At 34.2% G+C, this 25,272-nt stretch overlaps 3 protein-coding genes across 4 annotated transcripts in view; all 3 read right to left on the bottom strand.

Annotated features, from left to right (window-relative positions):
• Positions 1–25,272, bottom strand: part of LOC125840824 (ergosterol biosynthetic protein 28) — a 233,934-nt gene that overhangs the window by 28,356 nt on the left and 180,306 nt on the right. The gene's annotated exons all lie outside the window — the stretch shown is intronic.
• LOC125840812 (inactive poly [ADP-ribose] polymerase RCD1-like) lies at positions 6,564–8,692 on the bottom strand. The gene is made up of 4 exons (XM_049519784.1): positions 7,611–8,692; positions 7,272–7,513; positions 7,073–7,185; positions 6,564–6,955 (listed from the first exon to the last, which is right to left on the bottom strand). Exons 1-4 carry the CDS (start codon positions 8,690–8,692, stop codon positions 6,860–6,862), a joined length of 1,533 nt encoding a protein of 510 aa, XP_049375741.1. The 3' UTR covers positions 6,564–6,859.
• On the bottom strand, positions 18,236–19,502 carry LOC125840799 (uncharacterized). Its single transcript, XM_049519770.1, has 2 exons — positions 19,366–19,502; positions 18,236–18,449 (listed from the first exon to the last, which is right to left on the bottom strand). Exons 1-2 carry the CDS (start codon positions 19,500–19,502, stop codon positions 18,236–18,238), a joined length of 351 nt encoding a protein of 116 aa, XP_049375727.1.

Below are 25,272 nucleotides of genomic sequence, written 5' to 3'. Positions count from 1 at the left end.
AAAGCAAAACGTGCTAAGTACAGTTTTTCAGGCCATCCAATCACTAAGATTTTCACACTCCACCTCACCTTCACTAGATTCTGTGATATTTCGATCAGCTGATGAGACATTGAGAAAAAATGCAGCAACTTTCTTCTTCTACAAGACACTTATCAGAAGTTTATTATAACACAGAAAATTAAGCAAAGGAACTTGTACCAGAGTACCTTAATACGTGAAGCAATTAGGTCCAAACGGTCTTAGCCCTGCAAAGATGTTAGGTAACCAGTTAATGTGAGTGACAAGAGGAATGTGATCTCTTTCCTTTTCCACTCCTTCATATAACAATGATATGACGAACGAAGAGTGATGAAAACAGAAGACAACGCCCACCTTTGAGAAGTGAAATCACTCCATCAAATTAGGAGACAAGTGCTGAGACCTTGTGCACCCTAACATAAAGCATCCAAGTCCAAGAAGGCCGTGGGCCTAATGAGTAGTCAGTAAGACATAGTACCCAAGGAGAGACGACATACAGTCAAAAAACAGTGTGTAAAATAGCTTAACATTTTCATCCTTTCAATAGATAATAAGCAAAGGTGCGATTGGAAAGAGCAGAAAATAGACTATAGCCATGTGAAATATGTGCCCAAAGAGTAATTAATCAGGAGTAAGATTCACTTAATCAGATACTGGTCCATTATTGTGCATAATCAGATTTATAATGTACTGTAATCTATTAAAAGCTAAAAAAAATTATCACAGTTGTCATGTGTATTTATTGCTTTACAAACAACCAACGTGACTATGGAAGTTATTACTACCGGATAAATCTGGACAAAACTAATGAGTTTTCACTATGTCACTCATGAGTTAATGGAGACCGCCAAGGAATAACTTCTCAAATATAACCAAGAAAGAATTTATTATGATTCTCAGCATGTTTACAAGTCACAAGTAATTAATACACAGTAAATTTAGCAAGCTACATTATAAAATATTTGTATTTTCATGTTGCTTAAATTGCCACATTTCTTTTGCGGTAATTATGTCACTGGCAAGGGAACTTATGTAGAAGTGCTGTGTATGAGAAATAAAATGAAGAAACAAGCTGGTACAATGGGCACTCTTACATGAATTATCCAAGTCCAAGAAGATTACAGCCCAAAAGAAAAGCCATAAGACCGTTACGAGGAGAAACAAGACAAAGAAAATGTTCTTTTAACTGAAGAGAAAAAAATGTAATAGGATAGGTCAGCATTTTGTCCCTTTCAATAACTCCTACGATAAGGTAACATTGAGGAGAGCAGAAGATGGCCTATAGTCATTAAAGATATACCTAAGGGAGTATCTAATTAGTACTCAGATTCAGGTAATCAGATTCTTGTAGTGTACTGTGATCTATTAAACAGCTAAAATTTGATTAAAATTTAAGATGTACTCCCTTCGTTCACTTTTGTCCACCATTCCAAACATAGATATTCACTTTTACTTGTCACTTTTATAAAGACAATTAATTTTTTCCATGTTTTACCCTTAACATTAATTACTTATTCACCAAATCATTTTCCAAGACCTAATATTAAACATCAATTTATATGAGTATTATGGTAAAACACTCATTTCAATCATTATTTCTTATGGGGTGTGCAAAGTCCAGAGTGGACAAGTAAAAGTGAACGGAGGGAGTAATTAATAATTTACAAACTAATTATGAAACTGCAACAGATGTTCCTTATGTGGTAAGGCTAATGAGACGGTGAGACATCTCTTCTTACACTGCAACTTTACTGAGCAGCTGTGGCAGATTTTCCTTAATCTCACAGGCATATCTTGGAGTATGCCTAGCAAGATTGATGAGACTCTATTCAGTTGGGAGATGGCTGGAGTAGGGGCTACAAACAGAGAAAGATGGAGGATGATCCCTGCTTGTATTTGGTGGACTATATGGAGGGAGAGAAACGATATATGTTTTGAGAATAGGAACAACAACCTGCAGGAGGTGAAGCTTAAGTGTATTTTGTTGTTCTGTTTTTGGTGTACAAATGTTTACTCCAATGAAACTTAGTCAATCATAGATGTTTTAGGGTCCATTTAGAATTGGTTCAGTTTTTGGATAGATTGTACTTCCTTTCTGCTTATTTGTAAATATGGTTTTTTAGTACTACCTAAGTACTATATGAAATACAAACGTTACCAGTTTCAAAAAAATAAATGCCATTATGAAACATTAATAACTACCTAATAAATCTAGATAACTCATGGGTCTTCAACATACAGCATCCATAGTCCAACAATCATCACTTATTACTCCAAATCATAAGAGGATGACAAATATGCTTAAATAAATAATCTGTTATATCAAAAAGGAATTCATATGAATTTCATCACTTCAGATCAGTTGCAACAAGTTGATACATGGAGAATTTTAGCCTCTATGTTATATATCCACATTCATGCAATTTAACTTGTCAGAACACCTTTCTGGTAATTATTTCATTTGTAGGGAAATTTAACAGTGTGTGTTTATGAGAAATCATGCCAAATATTGATGATTCCATGAACACCATCATGAAATTAAAAGGTTGATTAAGATTAGTAGTTCATGATAATGCTTTCACTATTTGGACAATCAAGCAAGAAGGGTGCTCGCGAAGAAAACATACCGACTTGTTGAAACTCATTGAAATAAGTGATGGTGAAAAGACCAAACTCATGTTTTTCGAGGCTGTACAATAGATACTACCGAACATGTGCATCATGAAAAAGGAAGATGAGATATCTTTTGGAATAATGGTAGTTAAAGGTGGAAATAGAAAAAATAACAACCACCGCATCATTCAAATGACAGCAAAGTACAACATTTTCACTCCTGACATTCCACCAGTGAGAGAAGTGAAAACCCACAAGATACCTTCACCAAGTCATCTAATTTAAGAGAAATATGGAAAAAAAGGATCCATAAATGTGATATCTACTAGTTGGGAATAAGTTTTAGTCTTGTTAGTACGCTAATTTGAATCTACTGCTTTTCTAGGAGTATCTTGATCTTATGATAGATTTATATATGCCAGTGAAAATATAGAGAACTTCTAATATTACTACTATTATTACTATTGGTACTACTACAATTACTTTTATATATATTTAACTTTGTTTTCACATTTATTTTTGTTTGGTACGATAATGATATGGATTGAGCTTAAATGGAGAACATGGTCAGTGAAAGTTCATATACCTGACCCCAACTTGTTTGGGACTAAGGCCTAGCAGTTGTTGTAGTATCTAATTTACAAGAAAAGGTGACTAACTCAAGATATACTAATAACATGGATCAAATACCAATTTATGATCTTTTTCCACTTTTCTCCATCTTATTCTGTCTTAAACTCCGCATGAAGCAAAGATGTCTGCCCTTGGATCCCAACTAAAGTGTTCAAATTACACTAATCCTCTACAATTATTTGAAAGAACAGTATGTGAGCTAGCAAAAAATACAGGTTGAGGGTCACATATGTACTAGAAGAAAAAGTTAAGAGTCAAAGTTAAGGTACACAACATCTATGAGAGGGATAGAAACATCTAACGGATTCTTGAACCTTGTGCCGAACGAAAGGAATATAAGGTCGACCCCCAACTTACAGTCTATTCCAGAGAAATAACAAACAGATGGAGACGCTCAGTAAGTAACTGAACAAACAAAAACTGCAACACATCGAAGTGAATATAAGCACAGCAAAGAAATTATGGTTTTCTTACTGCTACGTAGCTAGTTTTGGCACTAAGACTAGGAAGATCTTCCAATAGAAAACTAAGTTGAACATTATTTTAATGTAGCCTGGTTTTTGGCACTAAGACTGGGAAAATTGTCTAACAGAAACTTAAGTTGAACTCATTTTCCTCGCCAAATGAGTGGAAAGATACAAAGTAAATAATCAAAATAGAGAAAAAAATTCACAACAACCAAATTTCTGATTCCAACAGTAACAAATGAACGGCATCCTATATTTGCCAATTAGGCAGCCTAACTAAAGCACGTCTGCTCAAGCTGTAAATCTGAACACCTCCTCATTTATAAAACCCAACCCAAATAGATTTTTGTTCAGTTTTGAGTTCATGAATAAAGTCGGCCCTGGTTCGCCATCAATGGAATGTTGAAATCACATTTAATGTGTTCTATTTTGCCAACTATCTGTTATTCCCTCTACAGCTTACGAGTAGAGACTTATTAACCCAGTTAAGCATCTTTAAATCATTCATCAAGCTAAATATGCAACCCAAGATCAAGATAAAGTGTTTCACATGGTTAGTGTGCAGAAGAGCATGTCTGACTCAGGAGAGACTGAAAAAAAGAGGATTTCAGATTGTTTCTAGGTGCTTCTTTTGCCATGAGAAGGAGGAAACAAACAATCATTTGTTCCTTCACTGTAGAGTGACTGCCCAGATATGGTATCTGTTTCAAAGCATTATTCAAGATCCTTGGGTGGTGCCTGAGCATACTGCTGACCTATTAAACTGTTGGATGAGAAGAGGGGGAAGTAAAACACAGAAAAAATGGTGGAATCTAGTTCCATCTTGCATATGGTGGTCAATTTGGAAGGAAAGAAACAATAGGTGCTTTAAGAATATTACTAACCCAATGCAGAAAGTTAAAGAAAACTGCATTAATACTCTATATTTTTGGTGTAAAGAAGAGGGTATAGATGATGTAAATCAGTTAGTAGATTTCCTAGGCTATTTGTAATCATGACTACTTCGCCTTGGAATTTTTTTGTTTGGTTGCCAGCATACCCTCATTGCTGATGAATACAACTTTACCATTCTCAAAAAAAAAAAAAATATGCAACCCACTAAATGGAGGATATAATCCGCACTGTCAAAATTTAACCACAGTACATGTAGTTGGTGGATAGTATAGACCAATATAAACATTCAAAAACTTTGCATTCTTGTATAAAGGAAAACAGTGTGCTGAAAAACATGATACCCCTGTATGCTGACATAATTTACAAACGCACTACTGCCACTAGCCATCAACTGTTATACTATATCTGATACAGAACTTTTTCCAGTAATTTTCCGTTCTTACACTGAAAACAGCTAGATATATAACCCTAATTCCATTAAAAGCAGCCAGCCTTGAGAAGTTAAAGCATCCACTAGACATGCAAATACACCTACCTCATTTAAAGGAAAATTACTCATCTTTTAATCAGCAACACAAGCATGAGGGTAAGCACCTAGTGTCCACATTATACTCCACAGTCATATTTGCCACGTGTCATAGACAGATTGTTTACTTCTATGCCACAAGCAACAACTGATCACATAAGTTGCTTCTAGTTAATTTATTTATGAAAATTGCTAAAACATTTTCTTTTTAAATATTTTACCTTTATCATGACTATGCAAGGACCTCCAAGTGGTAATGAGATCTTATCTCACCCTAAGAACAGGCAATATATATATCTTCCCACCCCGTGGCATAATACACACATGATTAAGCAGGAAATCAGTTAACTGAAAGAAGATTTCTAATGTTCTTCTTCCAGTGAAATCCAAGGACCTGAACATAGTTTTTGCTCAAGGATAAAAAAGACTCATGCACACAAAAACGTACAACACATTAACAGAAAGTAGACATGCAAGTGAATGTCATAAATACTTCCACTCACCAGAAAGCAAAACATCATTGCATGAGACAGCACTTCAGTTGGTTCTATACCACAAACTGACGATCAATCAATAATAAACCAACTATATGTTAATAAAGCTGCCACCCTCATCACAATTCGAAGGAAAGCACCTCCATATAAAGTACATAGCTTTACACAAACTGGAATACTTACTAGTGAAACCAAACTTCTTACATGCAACAGATAGTTTGCATGAATCACATAAACACAAAGCAAGGTCCATACAACCATGTACCGAATCAATTATTCCCTCTATTTCATTTTATATGACCCTAGTTGATTGAGCACGACGATTAAGAATAAACAAGGTAACTTTTGAAACTTGTGCTATTAGACATGCCATAACATTTTTGTGGTCACAAACGGTTGAAGTATGTGTGGCTATAAAAGCTCGTCATCAAAGAAAAAGTGGAAAGTTACACATAAATTGTTCCCAAATTTAAATAGGGAGCATTCTTTTGGAACAAACTAAAAAATAAGTCACATAAATTGAAGGGTGTGTTTGTTAACATAGTCTAGCATCCTAGTCACAACTCAAAAGCAGGCACGTCCCTAGAATTCATGCCTCGAGCTTCACTAACATAGAATGTTTCAAAAAACAAACTACTCACATGCAACACTACGTATATGCATCATGCACGAGTAAAGCAAGGCCCTGATTAAATAACCATTCAAAGCACAGGAAATATCAACGACCAACTTAAGCTGCTAATTCTGACAAGGATCGTGATCAAATGAATGTGATTCTCTTTCTGGCAAGCAGAGATATATGTAAAATATATGTAAAAGTCTCCCAAGTTACATAGAGTGATATAGATAAAATAAAAAGGAAAGGGTTAAAATCCACACACAAGAAGGTCCACACAATATCCAAAGAACATGAAGAACAGAGACAGGAAAAAAACTGTAAGACAAACCATATCAAATCATATTTCTGTGAAGCCATACTCAAGCCTCCTCACTTAAAGAAGGCGGGATGTGCACATTATAGCTAGACGATTCCCAAACAAAATTCCACATGCAGAACAGGTAGTTGTTTGAACAGGTTTTACTTCATTAAAAGGCAAAAACATCCTGAGCCTTTTAATATTATCACTACAACAACTTCTTTTGTACAAGTTGGGCTTATCAATGAGAAAACATCCCATTTCATCCCACCAAAATTACACTAAAAGAACCTCATCTCAGCCATGGACTTCCTGAATAATTGAATGCAACAAGTCCTCACCAACAAGAGATCGTAACTGTGTCATGAAAATTTCTTTCCCTACTTTGCCTTCCTGTGAACAATTTGTATTAGAAGTCAAGATCAAAATAATGGTCTTGAAACCAGATTCACCACCTGTATATAGTAAATCCTTGAATAACCAGTGTTAAAAAGGGAAATCCAAACTTACCTGATAGGAGCTATACAAACTTTGGAACTCCAGATTTTTTGGTGGGGGAAGTGAACTCTGTAGCTTTAATAGAATCAATGAGCTATGAGCATGAGCACCACCATTCAGTCGACCTGTATTTGCACTTGACTGTTCCGTTTCTCTTGAGACAATTAAAAGTAATTGAAAGAAATGAATAACGAAAAGGAGCAATACATACCTGACATATGAAAACCAGATTTATAACTGACTATAAACAAGGGTAGAATGTGGGTGTTCATATTGCTACCCCATACCACATGCAGCTTTGGATTGATTAAGTCATCAACTCCAGTATCAAAATCCGCACTTGACGGAAACAGCTGCTGAGATCCTAACTCAACCTTCTCGAGCTTTCCCAATATAACTCGACATAACATGATATGCTTTTCACCATTTTCATCTATCTCGCACATCATTTCACTACACACACAACCAATAACAAGTACCAAAAAATAAATGAACATAAGCAACAATTAAGAAAACACCAATAATAAACTAGTTCAAGAGCAGCACATACCTATTTTGAGGTGAGCATAAAGGCGACAGGTAGATACCAACACCGTGAGTATGGTAACCGGGAACAATTCTCTGCATTTGAAAACCACGCCACATGACACTATCCATTTTCGCCGACGAGGTCCCATACCAGGCATACTCAACCCTGGCGTCCCCTCTAGCTCTTTTAACTATCTGCACATTATTTCTGAAAACTTCAAACCGGGCCTGTTCCACTGGCCCGGTTCTAGTGCACTGATGAACAGCAGTGACTGTAACACCAGCTTTCAAAACAGAAAACAGTAAACCCCTTACCTTCCGATAGTTTTCCTCCTCGTTCCCCAATGACCTTGTCCTAGGCCACTTTGGTGGAAGCAATTCAGTAGGCGTAGAGACAACACGCTGCTCTATCACATTCCTAGATGAACTGCCTACTTCCCTCACCACTTCGTTTACCTCACTTTCCCTCTTCCTCTTTCCTAACTCGTCTCCGGCTGAGTTCCTCTCAATGATTTTTATCTCAAGTTCAATCTTACGATTCTCCGAGGAGAACTTTTCATCAACATTTACCTCGTTTTTATCGAGATTTTCTGAACCCTCAATGAAGACCTTAGGGTAAAAACCCTTACCACCGACATCAATCCAAGCGATGGGCAGCTCATTACCACTGTCCAAATTGATTCCTATCATTCGATAAAAATCAAAAATCAATTTACACCCTTCCATTTCCATCACAACCATAGCCTCGCCACTCACAAAAGCTGAAACCAGCACATCCATGGTTTTTTTCTCGAAATCCTCCCACGATCCATCCTTAAACACCATAAACCTCACCGGCATCCCACTCTCCTTGAAATTCCGGTGGTTTTGAACCAGCAACTTAGAATGATCAGTCGATCTAGCCGACGGAATCAACCAGTTCCTCGGAATAGGAACCTCAACCCTCACTTTCGTCTCATAGACACCGTCGTCGCCGCTTCCACCTGCTGCCCTCTCGAAAGGAATAGCTATCTCCACCTTGTTACCATTGAAAACAGCTGAAATCGAATCGACTTCATCGCCGGCGATCATCGGAGCACAGGAACCGACCGAAGCTATCGACATCCCTTCAAATTCCGTTGAGCGATACAAACTAGAGAAGAAGAAGGAACTTAGAAGGAAGAAACAGAAGCCGATACAAACGAGATAAAGAAGAAACAGAAGGCAGGCGATACAAACAAGTTCTCTAACAGTAAGAAGAAACAAAAATTTAAGTGATTTTGGAGAAGACAAATAAAAGCAAATGACCATGTTAACCTTAGTTTAACTTCACTTCAATTATAACGGTTTGTTTTAATGTGAGACAATATTTGGATAATTTAAAAATTATTGACCTGAGAAATATGATTGTTGACCAGACTAAATTAGTAATTAATGATTTTTATGATAAAAATTCTAATTGTATTTTATATTTGACCATTTTTCACATAATATTTTTTTATAATTACTAAATCTTAAGGATGAATTTCTTAAAGAAATTTTAAAAAATTAATAGTTCAATTTTTGTTAATGAGCCAAAAGTTGTTATACATTTTTATTTTTTTCTAAAAAGAAATAACAACAAGAGTCATCGAGAGGCGGATCCACGTGCTTACGTGAGGATGTACGTACACCTGTTAACTTCGAAAAAATTATATATATATATATATATATATATATATATATATATATAGCTTGAACAGAAGATATATTTTATTAGCCTTAATATAATACTAAAACTAATTGGGTGTATTGGTTTAAATATTGGGTGTCTCTTTATTTTGAGGTTATAGATATTATTTAATTCATTAGATTTTATTACATTAGTTTTATATTTCTATGTTTAATAAATATAGCACACAAATCGATATTGGCTGATATACTTTAACTAACATGAATTAGTTATTGATAGTGCACCCATTGTCTTCAAATTTTAGGGTCACCTCTGCTTTCACAAGTTGTCCTCTTGAAAGAAACAACTATCTCCACCTTATTTCTATGGAAAACGGGTGAAACCGAATCGACTTCATCGTCGATGATCATTGGACGATCATCGGAGCACAATTAAAACTGATCAAACCTATCGATATCATACACTTCCTTTGAGTGATACAAACTATAGGAGAAGCAAAGGAACTTAGAGGAAAGAAACAGAAGGCGATACAAACGGGATTTAAATGAACGAAGAAACAGAAGGCAATACAAATGAGTCTGTAACAAAAGGAAAAAAACAAAAACTTAAGTGAGTTCCTTACGTCTCAATTTTTATACTACTTTTTTATGGGAAAGGGCGAAAAAAAAAATTGACTATTTTATCCTTAGTTTTAAGTTCGCTTAAATTGTAACGATTTATTTTTATGTGCAAGAAAGGTTGGATAATTTAAAAATTGTGGGCGTGAGAAATGTGATTGTTGACAAGTAATAACACTAGATTAATAATTATGATTTTCTAAAAAAATTCTAATTGCATTTTATATTTGACAATTTTTAGCATGATATTTTTAAAAAATAATTTTTAAGACCTTAAGGACGAATTCATTAAAGAAATTTTAAAAAATTAATATTTCATTATTTTCTAATGAGCCAAAAGTTGTTACAAATTTTATTTTTTTTCTGAAAAAAATGGAAAAAGATAAAAAAATACCCTTAAAATATGCGAAATAGACCACTTATATCCTTCATTACATTTTGGATAAAAAAATACCCTCGTCTTTATCCCAAGAGACCAAAAATACCCTCAAGAGTTAACTACCCAAATTTTTAGTGACGTGGCAAGCCACATGAGACTAATCCCTCCACCTAACCATTGCCAACTTGGATTCACTACAAAAGAACTAAACCTTTAGTGGCGATAAAAGTTGCCACCAAATCCCAAAATTGTAACATCCGGCAATGCGAAATAATTGAAGAGGCTTAGAATTGGAAATTTTCATTTTTTTGGAAAGAATTTAAAGTTTTGGAAATTTTGGCTAAGTATGGAAAATGTGAAATTTTGGCCAACTTTGAACAGCCACAAATTCTAGCTCAGGATGAGTTAGGTGGAATTCCAGTTATGGTTGCAAAGTTCGTGGAACGACCTTTCCAACGCCACCGAGTTTGCTCGATTCCGAGTTCGTATGAGGGAGTTATGACCTTTGAAAGTTGGGCAGTTGACAAGGAGATCCGTCCGGGAACCATTAAGGGCATTTTAGTCTTTTCCCTAGCCAATTCTTTTGAGCTCATATTGTTGTATTAGGATGATCTTTGGATCATTTTTTTTGTCCCATTTTTGGTAAGAGAAAGAGTTAGGGTTCTTGTGATTGAAGAAGAGAAGAAGGAGAAGAAGAAGAAGAGAAGAAAGAAGAGATTTGTCAAGACCATTGTGGAATTTCGTCGGGGGTGATCCCTATCAAGGTATGTGAGTTTTCCGTGTGGGTTGATCCTTTCCCCCACACACCCCAAGTTTATTCCTTGCTTTGAGAAAAGATTGGGAGTTTGTTATTGAAGTGTTGAAGTTGTTAGTTGTTAGTTGTTGTTGAGGTTGTTGGTGGTGTTGTTGAATTTATTGTACGTTGTGAGACATGATTGGGTCGTATATTTAAGTTGAAACCTATTGTATGTTGAGGGGATTATGATTCTAAGAGCTATGACCCTTTAGAGGTTGATCCACCATCGATTTGCAGAAGTTTCTAGGCTGTCGATCCCCATCTACGGGACTGACCTACGGACCGTAGATAGATCAACGGTCTGTACTGGTCAACCGTCGATTGGGACAGAAGTTGGGGTTATGGGGCGTCGATCTACGGTCGCGACCTACGGTCCGTGACCTGACCTACGGACCGTAAGTCCGTACCGTAGGCCAACACTTAGTCTTTTTCTTAAATGAAATTTTGGGGAAAATCTCTGACGCAATCTACGGACCTGCAGTACGGACCGTAAGTCCATCTACGGTCCGTCGATGGCGACCGTAAGTCCCATCTGTGTCACCAGAAATCTGAAGTCTCAGCCAAGTTTCCCCTCTTCTCTTCTCACTTTCTCATGCATGTTCCAAAGTAATTCACCTATGTTTTATAGTTGTTTTCGACGTTCCAAAGTGCGTCTAAGCGTTCAAGAATCCTTCCATAACATGTGGTCGAACACCTTGAATTCATAATTCCGATTCAAGGAAAGATAGTTCCAAGTCAAGTGAAGTTTCAAGTCGAGTAAGAGTCTTAGTTTCAAGCTAAGTCATGAGTTTAAAGTTGAATTCTCTTCAAAAAAAAGAAAGCTATTAGGGAACTAAGTATTCCCAAAGGAGGTCGTAAATGCTATTATATTTGAATAAGAAGGGAATCATGTTTTCTTTCCCCAAAGGAGCCTTTGGGCTAAAGTTTTGAGTAATTATCTCAATCAAAGAAAGAAGTTATTTTAAAAGCATGAGCCAAAGTAATTTTGGGAGTAGTATTGAGCACCGAATTGGGGGACACGAGTTCATATTAACTCAACTCTCCCTAAGAACCATGCGCCAACATGGGACTTGGCGTATCATTCTTTTTAGATGATCACGCAAGATTAGGCTAGTGGATCCACTAAGCAAAAGTAAGGTCCTATATCGATGGCAAGGTATATGATGGTCCTTTGGCAACGTGAGGTAAAACGTTGTATCATCACTAAGGCTCGTAGTGGTGGTTGTCGGTTAAAGAACCTCCCACAAAAACTGTGTTATGTTTATAAAAGAAAAGTGGAGTTTGTTGTCATTTTATCCTTAACGATCTAAGTTGTTTACATTCTTTTACAAGTTTTATATGTGTGGCTCGTGTCTTATTGCTTTACTTTGAGTCCAGTTACGTATATGAGTCGTTCAGAGTCAAGGTAAGTGATCTCTTGTTCTCCTTTCAAGCTTAAGTTGTGGTTCAGCTTTTCCAGCTCACATATTCGTACATTCCATGTACTGATGCCAGTTGGCCTGCATCGTCTTATGATGCAGATACAGGTACCCCGGATCAGCATCCTGCACGTCGTTGATCCAGCTGAGCACTCCAGAGTCTGTGGTGAGCCTCCTTGCATTCCGGAGGACTCAATTATTTTGTGTACTTAGTTTTGTTCTATTAGGATGTTGCGGGGTCTGTCCCCACATCCATCTCAGTATATTAGAGGCTTCAATAGACAGTTAGACAGACAGTCAGTTAGCTAGTTTTGAGTCTCTTGACTACGTATTTATGTAAATATCCTATTTTGAGATTCGGGTTGCCTTAGGGCCATATTTTATAAGTTAAGTTGTTTTTTTTTTGAAATATTGCATTGCTTTGAGTTATTCTGTTGAGTTAGGTTTCCGCTGAGTTAAGAAAGCTAGGCCAAGGGTTCGCTTGGGGCCAGCAATGGTCTCCGAGTGCCGGTCCCGCCCAGGGTGTAGGCTCGGGGCGTGACAAAAATATTGCCATTAAAGGTTATGAGTGATTTTTAGTACATATTTTTCTTTATTGAAAAAAATATGATAATTATTTTTTGGTAGCAATTTAATTTTCTAAAATAAATAACATGCACTATCAATATTAAAAACATCCAATATTATTACGAAAATCATCAAAATTACTTCTCGATTCAAATCTTCTACTACATAATGCATAATTGTACATTTTATGCATTTACATATGACATAAAAATAAAACATATAGTGTCTTCAAACTCCTCCTTGATCGATATCATTTATGATTTTTTTAAAATAATGAAGAAAAAAACACAAAATTAGAATTTAATGTTAAAAATAAGTTAAAACCTTTAATGACGATATTCTGGGCTTTTGTGGCGACTTGTGTCGCCGCTAAAGGTCTAGTTCTTCGGGAAAAAAAATAAGTAGACACTTTTATGTAAATAATTACATATATATGGCAGTATTCAGTGAATAACATTTATGACAATTAAATATTTACTTCCTTAGCCGTTTTGCATTCTCAAAAGATCGTGTTAAATAAAATAGAAATTTAAGGCAGCATGAACTGTTCAGTTCCTTTTTTTAAGGTCATGAACTGTTCAGTACCTTTTTTTAAGGTATAAGTAACCGTATTTCATAAGAACTATACTACATTAGTTGTATCTTCCTTCTACTACAAAATCAAGTAAATTAAACGACTATTGACATGGAAGAAGAATTGCAATTTTGGTTCAACACGATGGTAAATGGGATAGTGAACACAATTACAACAATTTCATAGTTGATGGTGTGACACTAAAAGTGAGTTCGAATTTGGATACCATCCTTGATGAAATGACGAAGATACTTGGGGTTTATGCTTCAACAGATACAATTGAAATTAAATATTTTGTGAAGCAAAATTATACTCCAATGAAGATATACAATGATAGGAATTTGAGATGGTATTTGGATTTGAAAAGAAAAAGTCCCTTCACAGATTTTTCATTGTGTATAACATTGAAGGAAAAAAACTGTGACGGAATTTTGTCATTTTCTAATCCTATCAGTTCAAGTTCTAATTCTACCCATGAGATGCAACTGGTAGAACGTGTTGAACTCACTCAAACACTTATTTCAATAGACAACAATTACTCGCGTGATGAAATGGAAATTGACGAAGATGGTATAATCAACAACAGAGTTCATAAAGACATAAAAAAAGGTCAGTTGTATATGAACAAGGAGATACTCCAAGATGTTTTAAATCGCATTGCCATCAAGGAAAATTTTCAGTTCAAAGTTAAGCGTTCAAGTACGACGAGGTAATAAATGAACTTCAACAAATAGTAAAAATTATTTTATAAGTTAGTATAAAATTCATGTTAGTACTTGTTATTCTGGTAGCTGACTGCTATACATTATATTCTAGTATATAATACTTGGTATATAGTATGTTCTAGTATATAATACTTGGCATAAAATATATTATAGTATATACTACTTGGTATAAAGTATATTTTACTGCGTTTTGCTTGTTAAAGAGTTTATTTCAATATATAATACGTGGTATAATATTCAAGTATAAAATACTTGGTATATAGTATATTTGAATTCAAATAACGGATGGTATAAATGCGGTGAAGTACATAATCAAGTAACTTATACATTAAAAGTCCTTGCAATTCAGTATTTTTACGTATCTCTAGTATTCAATATTGACCAGTTACCAAGGCGTCACTATATAATTCCCGTCTCCATTAATAATGTCCTCTTTGGAGTCTCTATGTTGCGTTTGATAACCAATTGGCTTCGCAGCCTCTGTTAATGTGTATACCTCGTTGGTAATTTATTGTGTACATGTTATGTTGGTGTGACCAAAGCATCTACATCCACATAGATAGGAAGTATCCGTTAATGAAACATGGTCCCTTTTGCAGTACTCTTTGCATATTTCCTTCTTTCAGTAATAGAACCATATAATAGCCATATCCCAGATTGTTCCACCAGCATGACTTTGGTTTTATTTGTGGTCTCCTTACTGAGCTCTTCATCTTTTCAATTATAATCCACATCCATGGAGTTAATGCCGAGGAGATCAGTTGAGAGTAATAGGTTGGCGATGTTAGAAGACATTTTATTTGTTTCGTAGATAGAAACCTATAATCATGTAATAAATAGGAAGAATTCATGGTAAAATCTCAAAAACGTCCTATCATGTATGTAGCATATATAATATATTTTTACAACTACTAAACTTCAGAATTCTTGATCATAATGATCCTTGGACTATTATTCTATAATATGTTACAATCACGATATGATGTCAATCAACTTTGCAGGTATTATCTTGTTTGTGTTGATTATCAGTGTTCATGGTATTTTAAGTCTTCCAGCCTTAATAATTCAAATATATTCAAGGTGAGAAAATTTTACAATGTTCACACATGTGGAAATGAATCAAGATTTTTTTCACAACGTCATGCTACTTCAAAGTTTGTTGGAGGCTTGTTAACAAGCAATGTTGACAATCCTAAGACAATATATACTCCAGCCGATATACAACGTGACATTAGAAATCAATATGGTGTTGATTTGAACTACATGAAGGCATGAAGGGCAAAAGAAAAAGGCACTAGAGATATTAAGAGGTAAACCTAGAGATTCATATGGAAAGTTGCCTAGCTACTTGTACATGGTGAAGCATACAAATCCTGGATCTGTTACAAGATTGGAAAAGACAGACGATGGACGTTTTTTATATGCATATATAGCTCTTTACGCCTCAATTAAAGGATGGGAGTATTGCATGCCTGCTGTTGTTGTTGATGGTAGTTTCTTAAAAGCAGCCTACAGGGGAACAATTTTGACATCTTGCACACAGGATGCGGCAGGTTAGATTAAATTGAATATCTATTGGTTATTAAATGAGTTTAGGATAATTTTTTCCTGAATCTTACCTACATATTCACATTATACATAGTCTATTATTAGAAATAGTTAAACATGATTTTAAAGCCTAATTCATTATATATGTATTTTATCAATGAATCAGGTAAAATACTTCCATTAGCTTTTGCAGTAGTCGATTCAGAGAATGATGCATCGTGGAAATGGTTTTTCGAAAGGATACGAGAGACCTATGGCATAAGAGAAGGTATGTGTATCGTATCTGATAGGCATGAAAGCATTCTGAACGCCACTTCTGAAGTGTATCCAGGGGTGCCTCATTGTGTATGCTTATACCATCTTTGGGGCAATATTAAGAAAAATTTCAGGAAGCACCATAAGGTCCTGAGAAAAATATTTTTTGCAATGGCTAATGTATACACAACAGAGGAATTCGATCATTACATGGCTGAGACCTATAGCATTGACAATAGGGTGAAAGAATACTTATTCGAAATTGGATATCACAGATGGTCGGTTGCACACTCCAATGTCAATACATTCATGGTGATGACTTCAAATATTGCAGAATCTGTTAATGCAGCTGATAAAGAGGCCAGAGATCTTCTTATATATGATTTGTTGGATTACTTGATGAAGATGATTGGTCGTTGGAACAATACAAACAGGAATGAAGCAATTGCAACATGCACAACACTAAGCACAAAATATGAAAACCTAATGAGGGAGAAAATGAAGGAATCACAGGGAATGATGGTATGTGATCTGTTTGTGATATCTCATTTTTTATCGTTGTATAAACTTTGATCTTCTACCTCTAAAAACAATTATTGTAATGTAGGTTGTCCCGTCAACGGAATATTTGTATACAGTTTATGATGGAGGTAAACGGCATGTAGTCAATATGCATGAAAGAATATGCACATGTAGGCAATTTCAAATGGATGTAATGCCGTGTAAGCATGCTTTGGCTATCGTGAGAAAATACTACATGAGTGAATATGAATATTGTTCTGTATACTACAAGAAATATAACCTACTAAACACATATGAAGTTCCAATGTATCCTATTTCCGACGAGAGTATATGGAAAATTCCTCCAAATGTCGCAGTAAATATTGTCCTACCGCCCAAGGGAAAAATCAAACCTGGCAGGCCACAAAAGATAAGCTACAAAAATGGTGGTGAATCAAGAACAAAGAAGTCAAGAATTACATGCGGAGTGTGTGGACAACAAGGTCACAATAGGCAGACATGCCGAAACATTCCACAGACAGCATAGTTTTTCATATTTAATTCTTAAATTTTAGCTCTGCCTTCTTCTTATAGAACATAGTTGGCTAGTATTTATGTTTATTTGACTCTAGTTTTTTATAATTAATGTGTCGATTCTCATGTTTGAAGACTTTTTCCTGTTTTTATTTCAATTGTTGTATGTTTAACTTATATCATATATATATATCAGATGTCATTTCGAATGTAGTTGTCAAAAAACTTGCAAATTGAAATGAAATAATGTATTTTCTTCTTATGATTTCGCATTGAAGAAGACGATCTGGCTTAATGAGCATGAGAAATTGGTATAGCACTACCTTGAGAAGGTTATGTCTTCTGGGTGCCTGTTATTGTGGTACTGTTGAAAGTTATTGAACTTCCAGACAGAGGACAATGTAAATGGAGCAACAGAAACCTAGTTGTCTTTCTCAGCTTTTGTTGTAGCACCATCACAGTTTGATCGGTTTCAATTCAGAAGCAGGGTTTTAGCAGAGGTAATTCCTGATGATGTGCCTTTTGTGGTTGTTGCAATGGTATCTTTTTTCCAATATCAGAATAGATATTCTTGAATCTCCTATGTTAGAAGTTTGCCTGGATCTTGAATATTGCAGTTATTGAAGCATCAGCAAGTATCCTGTTTTTCAGTGTCAATACTCCGCGTTATACTAGCTGTGAACCTGAAACAAGGGGATTAAATACCCTAGGATAGGCACCAATCCTCAAGTCACTAATGTGCTTACCATAAGTACCAAATAATCATTGCATCAGATCCTACAGCCTAGGAATAATATTACAAACTTATCAAATAAGAAATAAAAAATTGTTAAATAAAGACAATCAGATGACTTTAAGGCATGAAAAACTCTTAATACCAAATTAGAATAAAAAGAACACTTCATCATAAGAATATGACAAAATAAAAATAGTATATCGGTTCATCACTTAACTAAAATAAACAAAGAAATATACTAGTTCAAGTTAACCCATAATACCAACTAACTATGAAAGATCAGTGACTCAAACATTCACAATGGACAAGCCTTAATACTATTCCTCTTAATTTCATAAGATATAAGCTAATTATAATAACGCTTCATGCAATCCATTTTTTTAATTATTCCTGACGATTTAGATTCACTGGTAATATGTTTCTCTAGTTTCATCTTGCCATAATTCCACAGCAACGAGCCAAACTTGATACGTTGTGTATTGACATCAAATTCATTGTCAAACACATTACTACCACATATAAATCTTGCCGCAAACAGTGCAACATAAATGCCACGATCCCTGTAATAAAGAAAAATCAAATAACATCAAAGGCTAAAAATTTAAAAGAGTTTACTCATGTATACTTTAGTGATTTTAGAAATAAAGGGCACTTACGCAGCTTGTTGTAACGGCAAATCTTCAATCATCACTACATTGAAAGGATCAACCAATGCCTTATTCTTATACGACCCATCATTTAATTGAATATCAGTCCTTTTGTCAAAAAAATTCAAAATCAAGAGGAAGAGGGGATAATAAATCTATAAGCATCAACAAAACTGTGAATATTGGCTCTAAAAGCAACATCACCCATCGAATCATACACATATATCGATCTATCTTTAAAAGATAATCTTGCCATCACCCATTGTTCATCAACACAGAAAGGAAACAATATATGATCAACAGTATGCCACAGCCTGTTAGAAAACACAAATTCACCAAGTATGTACTTGGCTATATCATGTTCAGGCTTCACCACATCGCTATCTCCATTATTTTCAATGAATTTCTTATAAAGAGCTTTTATCTTGAGATCAAATAGATAATCAGTTGTGGTGAACTTAACTGGAACTTCATCGTGCATTCCTTTCTTTCTCAGATAATAAAGGATAACATCCAAATGCTGCATATAATTCCAAATATTACTATATAGTTTATAACCAAATAATCAATCACATTAAGCCCTCATTTTTCGAAACTAATTATACACAATATTTCATATTTACATACCGAACTTTCCAAAGATTGACCATTGAACGCAAACTTGTAGAACCAATCTTTCTTGCTGATAATCGTCTTTCCAAATTCAAACGGAGGATTGAGAGTATTGTCTTTTTTAATATAAGGATACTTCCTATAATTATAAGTTTGTATATTAGAAATATGTTATAATTAACAACACAAACAACTATAAAAATAATAGAATACTAACTTGTTACGTGGTCTGCGACCTTCATTCATCCATTCTCTAAATTCACCCATCTCTTTTAAACAATCAACATCCATATTAAAACTTCCAAAAGGGTGAACCCCTGTCACAATACTCTTGGAAGAGGCTCCTCCACTCATATTGTCACCTGATCCATAACTATTCAGATATGGAGATTGGTGAAATGCGTCGGGACACCTATTTCGTGTGAGATGTCCTGTCACAATATGTTCTACCTCTGGATAACAAGACTTATCAATCTGTTTACATGCCACTCGACATGTAAATGGATGAATCTGAGACTCCGGGACATCAATATAATCTGACGATAAAAGTTCTGGATCTAACTCCCTAGTTTCAACTTCGCCAACTGAAAATGTATAACAAATAAAATTAATATAATTTCACAAATGGTTAGTAGTTGCCTATTCTAAGAACATATATCAAGGATACAATATAAAACTGAATTTTTTTTATAGATATATATTTTTACTTGTATATTATACCTCGAATAATATATCTTATTGGTATAAAGATCCCATTACATTCAAATGAATACTGCTTATGTACCTAGAATAAGCTTCTATTAATAACATTGCTTATACTTGAAATAAGATTTAACATACCAATTTTGACATCATTGTTGGAATCTTCGTTGATGGTTTGAATATTGTCTAAGTGAAGAGTAACATGTTGGTCACAATTGATATTATTTTCATAATATTCTTCGTCACAATCAACATTTACGTCTCTGCCTCTAAATTCTTCATACTGATATTAGTTAAAAATACATAAGACATACAATACACATAGGCATAAACATATTCTGATCGAAAAAAATTAGATACTAATTGAATAGCTTAGAATCATTATTTCTATCAAATTTCTGGCTTAGAACTTCAATTGCGTTGAAATTTTTTGAATCATATTCCATCATGAGCTTCTTTAAACTATGAACTTTATGTTTTAGCTAATCAACAAAGAACATAATCAAAACGCTTTTCACGAATATAGTATATTAACACCTAAAAAGAAGGAAAATTCACATACTACTTGAAAGTCTTCCCTTAACTCCTTTTGTCCATCAGATATGCGTCGTATCTCATCAATCAAGTTCATATTATTCATAGGAGGTACAAATTTAGGTTTTCTGCTCGCTTTGCTTGAGACAGGAGGTGGTGTAGTAAAGTCGTCATCAACTAATTGACTTGCAACTTCGGCTCCATTTGATTCATCATTCACCACAACATCGCCAACTAAATCATTCAAGTTCATCGCAGACTTCTCAAACAAAGTTGCAGAAATATTCCTCACCTTCAACTACATATTACGTAATTTAACAACAATACAAATTAAGCATATAATTATTCATAGTTGTTGTTCATAAAGTATAAGAAAAAATCACCTTTGTGGAAGATAGCATCTCTGAAACCTTGGTTGCATTTGGGCTAGATAACACTTTCCAACTTAGAATTCGTGGGATCCTTTTTCCAATCATAATAGCAAATTGTTCATTTGATTGCGCACAACACTCATAAAACCAATCTTGAAATGCCAAAGGAAAGCCATACAATTTATTAAATTTCTTTCCAATCTTTCCTCTTAAAACATTTTTCAAGGATGCAAAGGTCTCATGAAATACTAATTTTCCCCACGGATAAGTTTCATAATCACCGGACTCGACCATTTCAAAATGCCAGTTGGGTACTTTATTTTCAAGGAGGTCACACAACAAAAACGTGTTAATAAAATGAAGTATCGAAATTTTGACAGCATCTTGATCACTTGTCCAACGTTTACCTTAAAAAAAATCAGCTATTGTTTGAACAATAATCTTTTTAATGCCAACAAAACAACGATCAATCAAGTTATTTTTTTTCCATGAATTACAATTTTTGTGCGCCACTCCATTACATTTTAGTCCTGTCATAATGGCAAATTCACCTAACCCAAAATGTATCAACGAACCATTCACTAGTAGCCAAATCTCATCAGTTTTTTCTTGAACAACCTCCATCATCAATAAGGAATGTATCAATTGTGTTTGAAGAATCACTGGAGGCAATTTGAGAAAAAATCCAAAACAAGTGTCACTAAATATTTGCAACTGACTCTTGGTCAACTTCTCTTCAAACGATTTGACGAAATCTAAATTAGTAGCGCCAAGCTTAGGTTTTTTATGTTTGCCAACTTCAAAATAAAATTCCCAATTCTGCAACACAATACAAAGTTGAAAATTTTAAAACTAACAGTGACAATAGTATAGAAGTTATATGACTGCAATTAATAAGCTCTTATGGAATATATGCACGTACATGTATAAGTTATGCATAAAGACAATTCACTCCTATTAAAGTAACATCCACTTGTTGGTGGATATTTCTACACAATTCTCGAAGTTTAATAATAAATTCTTAAAACTACTACGTACTTTCCTAAGTTCTCACGTTAGCAATACTATTTAAAGTAGTTAGGTTGAATCAAAAAGTCTCATGAAAACAATACCTTCAATTTAGATTTATGTGGTGCAACTTCAATAAATTTTCTCCTTTTGACGTTGACACTCCGACCTTGATCTTTAGGATCAAGTGCAATATATTTCCCCTTTTTGATCTCTTCTAACTTTCTCCTTCTCAGGTACTCCTTTGACCTCTCCTCCGTCTGACGATCAACACCACTATGATCAATTGTTGATAACGGCAAAACACAAACACTTTGAATGTTATAACAATTTGAATCAGACACAGGTGTTGGAGACAACAAATGAAAGTTTGGCTCTCCAACAGGTGTTACCATCTCAACAAATTCATCGTGTGGTTCCATTTCAAATGATGAATCTTCCTTCACCATTTTTCAAACTGCTGTGTATAAAAAGAAACAATATACATCAATTAAGATGAAGTTTACCAGAAAAAATGCATAAAAAGAATTGAAAAACTCAATAATATTATAATACTCATACCTGAACTATGTGAAAACGTAAAAAAAATTGAGATTAAATATGAAGAGATGAAGCGATGAACACTTTCGATAACTACCCAGTAGTTACCAACCGTATCTCAAATGAATGATTAAACTCGACCAACAATTGAAGAATTCTGAGATAAGATTATATAGATTAGTAATGACTTGAATGTATTTGAGAACGTTTAGAATTCTGTAGATATAAAGAGAGAGTGATTTAAAATTATCCTCTCTTTTTTCACGGTTGAATTAATGTAAGAAGATAATTAATATATCTATTTATTAATAATAAAAATTATCTAATCAGTTTATTTAAAACTGCTATATATGTAAAAAAAACTTTCATATTTGTAATACTGAAAAAGTACTATTATTTATGTAGTTAAGTCTTAAGGATGGTCTTTCCACGTAATTTTCCCTAGTTCTTTTGTAGTGAATCCTAGTTGGCAGCGCTTAGGTGGAGGGGTTAATCCCACTTGGCTTGCCACGTCACTAAAAATTTGGGGTGTTAAATCTTGAGGGTATTTGTGGTCTCTTAGGATAATGGCGGGGGCATTTTTTATCCCAAAATGTAAGGAAGGGTATAAGTGGTCTATTTCGCATAGTTCAGGGGCAATTTTGACCTTTTTCCGGAAAAAAAAATAACAACGATCATTAGATCAAATTTTGGAAAAATTCGGATTTATATCATATATCGTCGCTGCTTCCACCCAGAGGCGGATACACATGCTTACGTGAGGGCGCACGTGCACCCGCACCCATTAACTTCGAAAAAAATTATGTATATATGTGTGTATATATAGCTTGAATAGAAGATATATTTTATTAGCCTTAATGTAATACTAAAACTAATTGGATGCATCGGTTTAAATATTGGGTGTCTCTTTATTTTGAGGTGATGAAATTGGGTTTGAATTCCACTTAATACGTTTCTTTTTGTTGTTTTTTCGTTAAAAAAAATTCGATAAAAATAAGGGGGTTGGTAGTTTTGAACTAGCGACCTCATGTGCAAACTACAAAGTGAAGATAAAAAATTGACACTTCACAAAGCAAATTATATCTATTATAGTTATTTAATTCATTATATGTTATTACATGTATTTTTATTTTTATTTTAATAAAAATAGCACACGAATCAATATTGAGTGGCATGTTTTAACTAACGTTATGATAGTGCACCCACCGTCTTCAAATTTGAGATTCGCCTCTGCTTCCACATGTTGTCCTCTCGAAGGGAGAACAGAAGGCAGGCGATACAAACAAGTCGCTAACAGTAAGAAGAAACAAAAATTTACAAATTTTTATTTTTTTCTAAAAGGGAATAACAACATGAGTCATCGAGAGGCGGACCCACGTGCTTATGTGAAGGTGCACGTACGCCTGTTAACTTCGGGAAAAATTATGTATATCTATGCGCATATATATAGCTTGAACAAAAGATATTTTTTATTAGCATTAATATAATACTGAAACTAATTGGGTGCATTGGTTTAAATATTGGGTGTCTCTTTATTTTGAGGTTATAGTTATTTAATTCATTATATGTTATTACATTAGTTTTATATTTTTATGTTTAATAAAAATAGCACGTGAATCGATACTGACTGATATGCTTTAGCTAACATGAATTAGTTATTGATAGTGCACCCATCGTCTTCAAATTTTAGTGTCGCCTCTGCTTTCACAAGTTGTCCTCTCGAAAGGAACAACTATCTGTAACAGAAGGAAAAAAATAAAAATTTAAGTGAGTTCCTTACGTCCCAATTTTTATACTACTTTTTTATGGGAAAGGACGAATAAAAGAAAATAACTATTTTATCCTTAGTTTTACGTTCGCTCGATTGTAACGATTTATTTTTATGTGCAAGAAAGTTTGCATAATTTAAAATTGCGGGTGTGAGAAATGTGATTGTTGACAAATAAAAAGATTAGATTAATAATTATGATTTTCTAAAGAAAATTCTAATTGCATTTTATATTTGACAATTTTTAGCATGATTTTTTTTAAAACCTTAAGGACGAATTCATTAAAGAAATTTTAAAAAATTGATATTTCAGTATTTTCTAATGAGCCAAAAGTTGTTACAAATATTTATTTTTTTCTAATACAAAATAACAACAATCATCGAATCAAATTTTGAAAAAATTATGATTTATATCATATCGTCACTGCTTCCACCCAGAGGCGGACACATGTGCTTACGTGAGGGCGCACGTGCACCCGTTAACTTCGAAAAAATTATGTATATATACCTTGAATAGAAGATATATTTCATTAGCCTTAATGTAATACTAAAACTAATTGGATGCATTGGTTTAAATATTGGGTATCTCTTTATTTTGAGGTGATGAAATTGGGTTTAATCCCACTTAATAAGTTTCTTTTTGTTGTTTTTCGTATTTTAAAAAATAAATAAAACTAAGGGGTTGGTAGTTTTGAACTTGCGACCTCATGTGCAAACTATAAAGTGAAGATAAAAAATCAACACTTCACAAAGCAAATTATATTTATTATAGTTATTTAATTCATTATATGTTATTACATTAATTTTGTATTTTTATTTTAATAAAAATAGCACACGAATCAATTATTGAGTGACATGTTTTAACTAACGTGCATTAGTTATGATAGTGCACCCATCGTCTTCAAATTTTAGGTTCGCCTCTGCTTCCACAAGTTGTCCTCTCGAAGGGAAAAAACAGAAGGCATGAGATACAAACGAGTCTCTAACAGTAAGAAGAAACAAAAATTTAAGTCAGTTACTTTACTCTTAAGTTTGATTTTGGAGAAGACGAATAAAAGCAAATGACCATTTTATCCTTAGTTTTAACTTTACTTAAATTGTAACGGTTTGTTTTTATGTGAGAGAATATTTGGATAATTTAAAGTTTATGGAGTTGAGAAATGTGATTGTTGACCAGATAAGATTAGTAATTATGATTTTT

This window comes from Solanum verrucosum, unplaced genomic scaffold, assembly GCF_900185275.1.
Source record: "Solanum verrucosum unplaced genomic scaffold, falcon-dt-bn FXZP01000283.1, whole genome shotgun sequence".
Classification (NCBI taxonomy): domain Eukaryota; kingdom Viridiplantae; phylum Streptophyta; class Magnoliopsida; order Solanales; family Solanaceae; genus Solanum; species Solanum verrucosum.
This window is presented reverse-complemented; position numbering and strand designations above follow the sequence as displayed.